Source organism: Lepidochelys kempii, chromosome 6 (assembly GCF_965140265.1).
Source record: "Lepidochelys kempii isolate rLepKem1 chromosome 6, rLepKem1.hap2, whole genome shotgun sequence".
NCBI lineage: Eukaryota > Metazoa > Chordata > Testudines > Cheloniidae > Lepidochelys > Lepidochelys kempii.
The window spans coordinates 4,251,519-4,263,848 of NC_133261.1; the positions used below are offsets into that span (position 1 = coordinate 4,251,519).

At 53.5% G+C, this 12,330-nt stretch overlaps 1 protein-coding gene across 1 annotated transcript; it reads left to right on the forward strand.

The window, feature by feature from the left end:
* Positions 1–1,808: 1,808 nt before the first annotated feature.
* On the forward strand, positions 1,809–8,800 carry LOC140912350 (sulfotransferase 1C2-like). The gene is made up of 8 exons (XM_073346602.1): positions 1,809–2,036; positions 3,333–3,602; positions 4,897–5,022; positions 5,092–5,189; positions 5,426–5,552; positions 6,004–6,098; positions 6,470–6,650; positions 7,281–8,800. Exons 2-8 carry the CDS (start codon positions 3,434–3,436, stop codon positions 7,391–7,393), a joined length of 909 nt encoding a protein of 302 aa, XP_073202703.1. The 5' UTR covers positions 1,809–2,036; positions 3,333–3,433; the 3' UTR covers positions 7,394–8,800.
* The last annotated feature ends 3,530 nt before the right edge of the window (positions 8,801–12,330 follow it).

Here is a 12,330-nt window from a genome sequence, read left to right on the forward strand (position 1 = left end):
GGCCACGGGGTCTTCCTCCAGCACAGCACAAAGATGTTACTAACCACTGGAACAAACTTCCAAAGGAAGTGGTGGATTCTTCAGTTCCAGAGCAGTTGCCTTTCTGGAAGAAGTTCTAGTCAAACACAAGTTATTGGGCTCACTCCAGAGGGAACTGGATTACATTCTCTGGCCTGTGCCACACAGAAGATCAGAATAGATGGACAGGTGCGGAGAAGGGCTACTAGCAGGGCGCATCCACTAGGCAAACGAGGCGGCCGCCTGGGCCACCAAGTGGTTGGGGGCGGCCAAAAGCGCGCTCCGGGGAGGCGGTGGAGCGGAGGTGAGCTGGGGCAGGAGGGCCCGGGGAGGGCCGCCTGCAGCAAGTAATAGGCTGGGGATGGCGCGCAGGGGAACCGCTCCCCGCCCCAGCTCACCTCTGCTCTGCCTCCTCCCCTGAGCATCGCCCATTCTGCTTCTCTCCCTCCCAGCTTGCGGTGCCAATCAGGAGGCGGGAGGCGGGAGAAGCGGAACTGCGGCGGCGTGCTCGGGGAGGAGGCGGCGCAGAGGTGAGCTGGGGTGGGGAGCTGCCGCATGGCTCCCCAGGCCGAGGGAGGGGGAGCGAGGAGCTGCCGCACAGCTCCCCAGGCCGAGGGGAGAGAGGGAGGGCCAGGAAGCTGCTGCACGGCTCCCAGGTCCGAGGAGGGCGGGCGCAAGCTGGAAGTTTCACCTAGAGTGCGAAACATCCTTGCACCGGCCCTGGCTACTAGGATGGTCAGGAGAATGGAGATGAAGGCTGGAGGAGCTTGGCTTGTTTAGCCCAGGTAAATGAAGGCCAAGAGGGGATCTGTTTGCTCTCTATAAATACCTCCAGGGGCAAGCCGGCAGAGAGAGAAAAGAGCTCCTGAAGCAAAGAGCAGTGTTGGAAATCCCAGGAGAATTGGGCTGCAAGCAGCGCCACCTCTTGCTTCCATCAGGATCCTCCCACCCTTACTTCAGTAAGCATTTGCTTATTGTGCGAGAAAGGGCTGATAGCAATAGCTGGGCTAAGTTGGAACGAAGAAGCATCTGGCAAAGATGTAGGAAGGGGAAACTACCCCCTAACCTTGCTCTAGCAGAAGCCTAGCTTCTCTAGCTAGCCAGGAGAAAAGCTGGCCCTGGCTCTTTCATCTCACTCATTTCTCTTTGGTTTCGGTGTCACCATAAAACAAGCACTGGTGTCCTGTGTCCCATCAGGAACTTCCTGAATTCCTTTAGGAAATGCCATCTAGGGTTCAGAGCAGGGGGGCTGGGAACAACCAGGACTCCTGGGTTCTATCCCCAGCTCTGGGAGGGGAATGGGGTCTAGTGGGTTAGAGCTGGAGGGTGGGGGTTAGCCAGGACTCCTGGGTTCTATCCCCAGCTCTGGGAAGGGAGCAGGGTTTAGTGGGTTAGCGCTGGGGGAATGGGAGCCAGGACTCCTGGGTTCTATCCCCAGCTCTTGGAGGGGAGTGGGGTCTAGTGGGTTAAAGCTGCGTGGGGAGGCTGGGCATTCAGAATATCTGGAGACTAGTCCTAGCTCACAGAGGAATTGGAGTCACAGTTCCTCCCAGAGTTGAGAACAGACCACAGGAGTCTTGATTTCCAAACCCCACTCTGATCCACTAGACCCCTCTCCCCTGCTTTAGCTAAATAAACCACCCTGCCTCTGTACGTCTGATCTGGGCTCTTTGACTCTTCCCGGCTTCGAGAAGGCCCATTCCATTCACACTAGCGCTTCCTGCGGGTGGAGGGACCACACCAGGGTTTCAAAGAACAGCGGCAGGACACTGCAGCAAATGGGGTGAGGAACAGAAACTGCTGAGTCATGGGAAACTGACCAACTTGGATTAAAAATGCTTCCTGCTAAGAGCCGCGCCCTGGCTTTGCCTAGCTGATCTAGAAGGAAACTTTGCTCCCCAGCAGGAGAAAGTTCAGTGTTCAGATTAAGCAGCTTTATAGACCCCGTGTGACCATTTCGGTCACCCATCGGGGGTGTGAAGGAGGCTGGATCAGCTTGTCAAGACAACAGGCGGAAGGTAAAAAGCTGGGGAGGTGTAGGAGGGAATCTTGTCTCAGAGCCACTAAAAAGCCAACAGCAAAATCCATACTTAAGGTTCTAACTTTTATGGCATAACAGGGGCCTTAGTTTTAAAGGTGTTATTGCAAGAGATGAACTGATCGCTCCCAGAGTTTGGTGATAATTGCGTACAGATTGGGATTCTCTGGTTACTACAGTTCAGCTGGGATCAATCAAATGAGCAAAATAAAAGACAGTTTAAGGCATGAGTGTAACCTGAGAAATGAGTGAGTCTGTTGAAGTCAGGACACCTGGGGTCTCTCTTTGCCACTGACTTGCTGGGCAAATTCTCTTTGTGAATTTCTCCCCTGGCTGGGCTGGATCGAATGGAGTTGGACGTCTCTGGGCCTTTACGCCCACATCTGCAAAACAGAGGCTTATTAATGAAATTATACACCGTATCTATGCTGTTTATATGCTCCGATTATCCTAGTAGCTGAGCACCTCACAATCTTTAATGTATTCACACTCAAACACCTCTGTGGGGCAGGGCAGGGCTATTATACCCATTTTACGGATGGGAAACTGAGGCACCAAGGGTACAGCTACACTGCAAAATAAACCCACAGGAGCAAGTCTCCAAGTCTGGATCTATATACACAGGCTCAAGCTACAGGGCTAAAAACAGCCATACACGCATTCCTTCTCTGGCTCTCAGTTGCACCCCCTTTGCTAGGCTCCAGAACCCTGGTGGGAATGTCTACATGGCTCTTTTTAGCCCCGTAGCACAGGCCCAAGTCTGTAGGCCCATGCTCTGAGACTCCCTGCTCTGTGTGTTTTTCTGCTGGGTAGGCATACCCAGACAGACTAAGTGATTTGCCCAAGGTGACACAGGAAATCTGGCAGTTGAACAAGGTCTGCTGAGGCAAAGGCTGCTGCCCTACCCACAGATCCACCTGTCCTCAACACTTCCTTGAAATGTACAAATGAAATAACTGTTTATTTTCAAACGCCAGCTTTCGGCTCAATTGTTTTGCTCTCTGATTGTGCGTATCAGTGTCCTGTCTTGATGCTTTAACAGCGGTTTTACTCAGTTAGCTTGGTGGAGTCAAGATCTGAGCCAGACTCGAATCCGACGCCTGCATCGCACACAGGTTGTTCTTTTTTCTTAACTCAGTTCAGACTGAAGGCCTGTTACTGCTGATGGGAGAAGGGGAGACCCCTTCTTATCTCTCTGATCCCCGGCTCGCTTTACAGGGTTGGTATCTAGGCACAGATTAAATGGAAGACAAATACTCTCTTGTTACTTTTTCAGCATCTCAGCCGGGACACTGGTGGGTGTTTAACAGTTGCTGTGCCTCACCCCAGAGGTGGCTGCATTTCAGTGCTGGGTGATCATCCAGTCTGCGATACACTATGTCCAAAGAACAGACTAAAGCGCTCACACCGGAAAAAGAGGGACGTCCAGAACTGGGCCAAGTGGAGGGGATTCTGCTCTCCCAGGCCACCTGTAATGAATGGCAGCGGATCCAGGGTTTCCAAGCCAGGCCCGATGATCTGCTCATCTGCACCTACCCCAAAGCAGGTGGGTGTTTGCTGAGGGGAAGGCTATAGAGAAAGTTAGGAGCCCTGAGACGGCAATGTACGCCCATTCCTGTGGCCGGGAGCATCGTTAAAGGGCTTCTTCCGCTGTGGTGGGGAAGATTCAACAGGCTGCTCAAAGAAGAGCCTTGGAGGTGGTAGACGGCTGGTCAGGTATCATGCAGAGGAGTTTCCGGGTGGGCTACCTCTTAGATGGGAGATGCAGGGAAAATCCCCGGGTGCTGCAGGAAATAGCATTGGTGACTCAGTAGCAACCTAATACCCTAGTGTGGCACTAGGGGGCACCATGTGGCAGGGGATGGGGGGCTCAGTAGGGGACGCTCTCCCCTCACGCTGGCCCCAGCGTGGCATTAGGGGGCGCTGGGCTGCAGGAAGCGGGATGGCTGGGGTACTCTGGTCTTTAAATCAGTACGAAAACAACCTGACCAACATGGCACCTGGGGGCGCTGGGCTGTGGGAGATGATGTCTTGGAGAAGATACACGGAGAATAATACATCCTTACCCCTTTTGGACCTGAGGGAACAGGGAATATTTAGGGTCCTGAGGGTTCTTTTGGTTAGAAAGAGAAACTGAGATTGGAATTGGTATTTCTTTGATGCAATTCTGTTTATTTACAAGGAATATAGAGAGTCCTCTGACCTGAACACAGCAGGGATCAAACCACAGGGGACTGGTTCTTCGCTTACAGTTCCAAGACTCTTTTCCAGCCAACCCTCCACCCAAAAGCTCTCGCTTGCTTAGCTTTGTTTCAGGGTCATGTTACCAGGGCTTTTTTGGCTGTCTCTGGGGCTTGATTGCTGCTGGCTTCTCTTAGACACACAGCTGCAACCAAGTGAGTCGCTCCCCAGCCTCCTGGATTTCCATTCAATCCAGTCTTTGAGCAGTGGCTTTCATTATCCGTCCCCTGGGTGGCTTTTTCCTTTGTTTCGGCTATCACTTAGCAAAAGAGCATTTAGTTGCTCCCTCATACAGGCTGAATGGAATATCCCTAGTTCTTATATAGCATTTTCTGTCATCACATCTCAAAGCACTTTGCACAGGAGGTTGGCATCAGTATCCTAATTTAAAGAGGGGGAAACTGAGGCACGGAGTGGGAACGTGACTTCTCCAAGCTCCCCCAGCTGGCGAGAGCCGGGACTAGAACCCAGGTCTCCCAACTCTGGTGTTTTATCCACTAGGCCTTGGTGTCTCAAGGCAGCCAGTAACCCCAATCTCCATAACAATATGGGCACAGCGGGTTTGGCTGGAAAAAACACTCCACTCACCTCCTTTCTAGGCACAACCTGGATCCAGGAGATAGTAGACATGATCCAGCAGGACGGGGACTTGGAGAAGTGCAAGCGCGCCCCTGTCCACAGCCGGCACCCCTTCATCGAGTGGGCTCGTCCGCCCCAACCCTCAGGTAGGTGCTGCTGGGGTGGGTGGGGTTGGTTCTTCACGCACAACATCTGAACCTCACTCCCACTTGCAGGTGTGGAACAAGCCGAAGCCATGCCCCAGCCACGGACCCTGAAAACCCACCTCCCCACCAAACTCTTGCCTCCATCTTTCTGGGAACAGCAGTGTAAGGTAATCCTTCCTCTAAGTGCCATGGCAGCCACTGCGCCCCACCCCAGAGGTGGCTGCACTTCAGTGCTAGGTGAGTGATCCCTGTGCAGGGCTGCTGTGTGGGTATTTCACAGCTGGGAACAGAGGTGTAAGGTAACCCCCGCCTCCCAAGCTTGAGCTTAGAGACCCCCCTTGCCCTGCAGCAATGACCCATAGCAAACCCCTCTCCCTCTGTCGTTCTTGCCCCGTCTACCCAGTTCCTGTATGTGGCTCGTAATGCCAAGGACTGCATGGTCTCCTACTACCATTTCCAGAGAATGAGCAAGGTGGTGCCTGACCCAGGCCCCTGGCACGAGTATTTTGAGAGGTTCATGGCGGGCAAAGGTGAGTTCAGCCCAGCTCCTTGGCTTGACATCCAGAACTTCCTCTTCCTGTTGTCCATCCTGGGGGGAGCGCCCCTGCTGGGAGTCACCCCACCCCCTCAGCCCTGGGGTCCCCCCTAGAGTATCCCACCCTGGGGAGAGCACTCCCTGCTGGCGAGAGCCCATGTACCCTTAGCTATGGGGTCCCCACTTAAGCTCCCAGCCTGGGCAAAGCACCTCCTGCTGGGGAGACACCCCACCCACACGGTCCCAACCCTGGGGTCCCCTCCCAGTGACTCCAATCCTGGGGAGATTGTCCCCTGCTGGGGAGACCCCATCTCTACGCTCTCATCTCTGGGATCCCCCTAGTGCCCCTGTGGTCTCGGAGAGCAGCCCCTGCTGGGGAGCCCCCCGCATTGCTCCACAGCCCCACCTGTGCTCACAGGGCCATCTCCCTGCTCTCTCCACTGCAGTGGGCTGGGGTCCGTGGCATGAGCACGTGAAGGGCTGGTGGAAGGCGAAGGACAAGCACCATGTGCTCTTCCTCTTCTACGAGGACATGAAGAAGGTGAGCGGCTCTGTGGGGAGGCTTCGGGGGGGCTGAGCTGCAAGCCCCATAGGAGCTTTGAAACTGCAGCATCGGGGACTCTGCATGGGAAGGGAGGAGAAATGAACCCTTCCCAGCTTGTGTCTTTCAGGGGAACAGCAGATGGGATTCCAGTGCTATGAACTTCTCTGCAGCAGTGCCCTGCTCTAAATTCTAGGGCTGTGAGCTTCCCCACAGCTGTGTCCTGATTCAAGCTCAATTAACTTCCAGACAGTAGTGCCATCGACTGGCAGGGCCTCTAGTGCTGTGAGCTTCCTCGCAGCAGTGTCCTGTCAGTGCCTAGCAGGGACCCTAGTGCTGTGAGCTTCCTCAGAGCAATGCCTTCCCCACAGGACCCAAAGCGTGAGATCCAGAAGGTGGCCCGGTTTCTGGGGAAGAACCTGGACCAGGCGCTTCTGGAGAAGATCGTCTATCACACGTCATTTGACGTCATGAAGGACAATCCCATGGCTAACCGCTCTGGCGTCCCTCTGTCCATCATGGACCAGTCCATCTCCCCGTTCATGCGTAAAGGTAACCCGGTCCTTAGACCTGCCCCTGGGATGGGTTCCAGGGCACCCCCTGCTGGTGATGGATGTGTGACACCCCCTCCCCCGAAAGTAACACACTTCCGAGACAGGCGGTACACACCCTGTTCTTGCCTGGACCTGGGTTGGCTGTTAAGCTTCAGAAGGGCATTTAAAAAGGGGATTTGTGGTTTGGGTACCTCATGCTCCCATTCTCCTATATGAGTCACACTTCCTGGCTGGACAACAACTCCCATGAGACACCACAGTCTGCCCCTCCTCTTGAATGCATCCTGGGACTCTGGGCCATGGTGCATCATGGGATATGTAGTCTGGTTAGGTAGCCTGGGAGTCCAGCGTCCAAAGTTCTAGCCCTAGGTCTAGTCAGGACTCCTGGGTTCTCGCCTCAGCTCTTCCACCAACTCACTTCAGAAGGGCATTGAAATGTCGATAGAGGTTTGGGGCCTTGCCCTGCTTGGCTCACAGCCGTGCTCAGCAAGGCCTTGAGAGCTGTGAGCTTCCCCAGAACAGTGCCTTGGCAGCTGTGTTAGGCCTGGGGCAGATGCTGGCTGTGTCTAAAGTCCAAGCCCTTCCCCTCACACGGCGACTCCTGTCTCTGCATCTCTGTTGTCTGCAGGGTCTGTCGGGGACTGGAAGAACCACTTCACCGTGGCGCAGAATGAGCGCTTTGATGAGGACTATGAGGAGAAGATGACTGGGACCAATCTGACCTTCTGCATGGAGCTCTGAGGACCCTGCCTCTGAGCCTGGCAGGATCCACCCAGCCTGCTGCAGCCACCCCTGCAGGCCCCTGCATCTCTACCAGTCTCTTCCAAGGTGATGGACTTTCTGTCACGGACCATTCCCAGGCTCAGCCAAGCCCCAGGGCTTTTCTGTGGGGCAGCGGTGAGGGTTCTTCCATTGTATAACCCTGCCCTCTCTGTCCCATTTTCACCTCTTCTTCCCTTCCCATTCCCACCTACTGCTCCTTCCCTCCTCCTCACCCACCATGGCCCATCTTTACAACTGGCTGGAAAATGGGAGCTATTTCCTCCCATCACAAATGCCAATTTTTTTTGGCAAAAACCTGAATCCACACAATTTTAATTTCGAAATGCTGCCTCATGGGAGTTGTGGTTTGGGTACCTCATGCTCCCGTTCTCCTATATGGGTCACACTTCCTGGCTGGACTACATCTCCCATGAGAGACCACAGTCCTCCCCTCTTCTTGACTGCATCATGGGAATTCTGGGCCATGGTGCATCATGGGATGTGTAGTCTGGTTAGGTAATCTGGGAGTCCAGATTCCTAGGCTCTATCCATAGGTCTGGGAGGGGAGTGGGGTCTAGTGGGTTAGTGCACTGGTGGGCTGGGAGTCAGGATGCCTGGGTTCTATCCTCAGATCTTCCAACAACTCCAGAATTCTTTTTGATGATCAGGTGTTGAGATTAATTTGTTGATCTGACTTTGATTTGGCAATTGTCATTAATGCTGGTTCCCCGCCCCCCCCAAAAAAAAATCTTGACTGAAGACTTTTCCATCAATGGTGTATGGATCCAAATTGAAAGGTTTTGTTATCAGCTAAGCTTTTGACAGAAAAAAATCTCAACACAATTCTGAATCAAAATGGAGTATTTTGTTTTGACTTGCTTGTTTTGAATCAACTTATATTGTGAAAGATTAATTGTTGTGCTAACTTGATCATTTATCACTGAGTTATCAAAACATTCTGATCAGGTGGTGGGCAGGCTTCTGAATCAAAAATTTTCTTTTGAAATTTCCTTTCCATGAAAGCTGCAACTGCTCATCTGGATTGGCAACAAAATTCAGTAATAATAATTTAACTTTGGTCGGGCGGGGGTGCGGTTTGAAGTGGCTTTAATAAAATTCATAAAAAGGTACCGAGACACGCCCCATCCAGTAAGCAATCTGGGTCTGGGTGAATATCCTTGAAGGTCAGGGTGAATATCAGCTGATCAACCTAAAAACCTGACCTTCCCCTCTCAGTTAGTCTCTGTGTCTTACATAAGACAAATAATGGACAATGAGTGGACTGCAAAGCTTAGCCTATGGGTGACAATAAGTGATCTGAGTACACGTGATTTATTTTTTGCTATCAAGTGTGAAATTAATAAAATATGAATGGTCTTAGTTTAATCTCATTCTAGTTCTGTTTATGCTCACAATCTGCTGTTGGACAAATCCTAGGTAAAAACAGATGGTTTTCAGATTAACACCACCTCCCTTCTCCCTACAAGGTATTCTTGGACTCCTTCAGGTTCATCTTCACAGGCGGCCTACTAATGGCTCACTCATTTGGGGCTGAGGCACAGCTGACAGCGGAGTGGGGAACGTCGGTAGATAAAAGCCTCACAAAAACACGGCACAGGGATGGCTTGCGCCGGGCTGAGATGCAGCCACCTCTGGTGTGGGGCATCTCAGTTCTTTGGGGATAAAATCTAGAAGTCCTGGCTCCCAGCCCCCTGCTGTAATCAGCTAGACCCTGCTCCCCTGCTAGAGCTGGGAATGGAGGCCAGGAGTCTTGGCTTCCAGCCTCCTCTTCCTTTAGCTACAGGACCACAATGCTGCTCTGTACGTCTCATTATACTGCCAGCATTTTCATTGCTAAGGACATTTGCATTCTTAGCATGTCCCCATACCCCTCCTCGTGGCCCATGCCATCTCTTTCTGTGTGTGCAGTGGTGGATTAACCACTGGGCCAACGGGGCTTGTGCCCAGGAGCCCTGGCTAATTTGGGGAACCCCTGGAAAAATGGGCACCCCCATGCCCCAACCCCACTTCCCAGCAGGAGCGCCGAGCAGGCAGGGGAAGCCCCCACACCAGCTCCCCAGGAGTGCTGTGCATGGGGGCAGGATAGGGCAAGTCCCTGCACCCTGACTCCATTTCCCCCTGCAGAAGTGCTGGCGAGGGGGCTGGGGGCACTTGCTCTGGCCCAATGCCCCACAAACTCCTAATCCACCTCTGCTATGTGCCACACTGTCAGCATCATCTCTGTGTTTGGAATAGAACCCAGGAGTCCTGACTCTCAGCAGCCCCCACCCCTAATCACTAGACTCCACTGCCCTTCCAGAGGCAGGGATAGAACCCAGAAGTCCTGAGGCCCAGCCCCTGCTCTAACCATCACTCCCCTCCCAGTGCTGGTAATAAAACCCAGGAGTCCTGGCTCCCATGCTAAACAGGCTCGAGGTGTGAGATCTTTAAGTCTGGCTTTGCTGTTCAAGGGCCTTCTTAGAGTCTACTTTAAGGAGACAGGGCCCTGCTTGTGAATTTGCCTGGGGGTGTGTTTTATGCATCTTCAAATACAAAGTCTTGCTCGAAATCCTTTCATTAAAGAAAGGAGGCTAGGAAAGGACCAGCTGACCTGGTGCTGCGGCATTCAGAAACCTGGCTCTTAAGTAACCAGGATAGAAACACAGGGCCAAATTCATAGAGTTTCTTGCCAGAAGGGACCAGTAGATTAGATCATATTCCAGTGTAATACGGTTTCACACACAAGGCACTCCTGTCTTGAGCCCAATAACTTGTGTTAGACCAAAGCATCTTTCAAAAAGACATCCAGGCTGATTTTGAAAATTTCTAAAGATGGAGAATCCACTGCTGACCTGGGGAGTTTGTTCCTGGGGTTAATCACCTTCACTGTTAAAAATTGGTGCCTTCTTTCTGACTGGAACTTCGTCTGGCTCTAACTTCCAGCCCTTGGTTCTCCTTCCACCTTTCTCCACTAGTTTAAAAGGGCCGTGGATACTTGGGATATTTGCCCCACAAAGGTCCTTGTACACCAGCCTCAAGTCACCTCTCGAACTTTTTGATCAACTAAACAAACCGAGTCTCTCACTCTCAGACATTTTCTCCAGCCTGCCAATCTTTTTTTTTTTTATCTCTTCTCTGCACAGTCTCCAGTTTCTCAACCTCCTTCATAAAAATGTGTGCGCCAGAACTGGACCCAGCATCTGTGTCACCAATGTGGTGCAGAGAGGTTAAATGGCCCCTCTACAGATTCCCAGCTGGTGGATATCAGCAGAACTCCCTTGCCTTCAGTGGCACGACAATGATTAACGCCGGCGGACAGTCTGTCCACTCTGTGATAACCAAGTTACCCCGGCCCTGATTCTCTGCCGCCTTGCACCTTGTGCAGTCCCGGGTTTACAATGGCTCCAGTGGCTCCATGGAGCCAGGCCCATGCTCAGAAGTGCCCCAGGCTGCTCTGCTTGCACTGTGCCCCGAGACTCGGCTGGCTCCCCCTGCCCACCACTTGCTCCTCTCTGCCCCCTAGCCAGATCCCAGTGCACTTCCAGCTCTGGGCAGTCTTTGCTTCCCACCACCTGTGGGGCCCCCCGTCTCCCTGGAGCTGAGCTGCCTGTGACTGGTGCAGAAGCCTGGCCGGTTTCAGCCAGGTGTGGGGGAAGAAGAGGACAGCGCGGGGAGCTTGGCTGGGCCTGTCCAGGCAAGTGCGTCTTGAGGGAGCCCGGCCGGGGCAGGCCCTGACCTGGCTGATCACACCACTCCCAAGGGACCGGAGCGATTCCTGGCCCCGGGACCAGCCCTGGCTGCGCTGCTGGCTCAGCCTGGCAGATACAGTAGGATTACCATATCTGAACATTCAGAAAAGAGGACACTCCATGGAGGGGCATTTGCTCGCACCCCCCCCCAGCCCTGCCCCAACTCCACCCCTTCCCCCACCCTCATTCCAACCCCTTCCCCAAAGTCCCCACCCCAACTCCGCCCTGTCACGGAGTCCCTGGGCGATGCTCTGGAACTGCTCCCCATGAAGCCAGTCAGGACTCTGGGGTAGTCGCCTTTCTGTGAGCAGCCTGTCTTCAGGACACACAGCTCACACAGCTTCCACCTTCCTGGGTCTGACCTCGGAGCATTCAGCATCCTCTGCCCCTCCGTGCGCTTCCCCCCAGTGAGTCCACTCAGGTGGGGCTCCTGGGGAAGCCAGAGGGTCCTGCACCCCAACTTCGCAGTCAGACGGGACTCTCAGCCAGCCAGTAAAACAGAAGGTTTATTAGACGACAGGAACATGGTCTAAAACAGAGCTTGCAGGTGCAGAGAACGGGACCCCTCAGCTGGGTCCATTCTGGGGGGCAGTGAGCCAGACAACCACGTCTGCACTTCACTCCATGTCCCAGCCAGCCCCAAACTGAAACTCCCTCCAGCCCCTCCTCCTCTGGGCTTTGTTCCTTTCCCGGGCCAGGTGGTCACCTGATTCCTTTGTTCTCCAACCCTTTAGCTCTCACCTTGCAGGGGGGAAGGGCCCAGGCCATCAGTTGCCAGGAAACAGGGTGTTGGCCGCTCTCTGTGTCCAGACTCCTGCACACACTGGCCCTCTAGGGCTCTGCAATGATCATACACCCTTACCCCACCACCTAGATACTTAAGAACTGCCTAGGGGAAACTGAGGCACCCCCACACTATTCAGAGGAAACATTAAGAAGAGTCCCACTTCGTCACACGCCCCCTCCCTGCCCCATTGGACCCTTTCCCCAAATCCCCGCCCTGGCCCCGCCTCCTCCCCTGAGCACGCTGCATTCCTCCCCACCCCCCTCTGTCCCAGCCATGCGAAACAGCTAGGGGGAAAAGCGGGCACTCTCGAGTGATCAACATTCACTCTCTTTCTTGAATGATCAACTCTTCTTTGGGGAAAAATAATAAATGGCAAAATC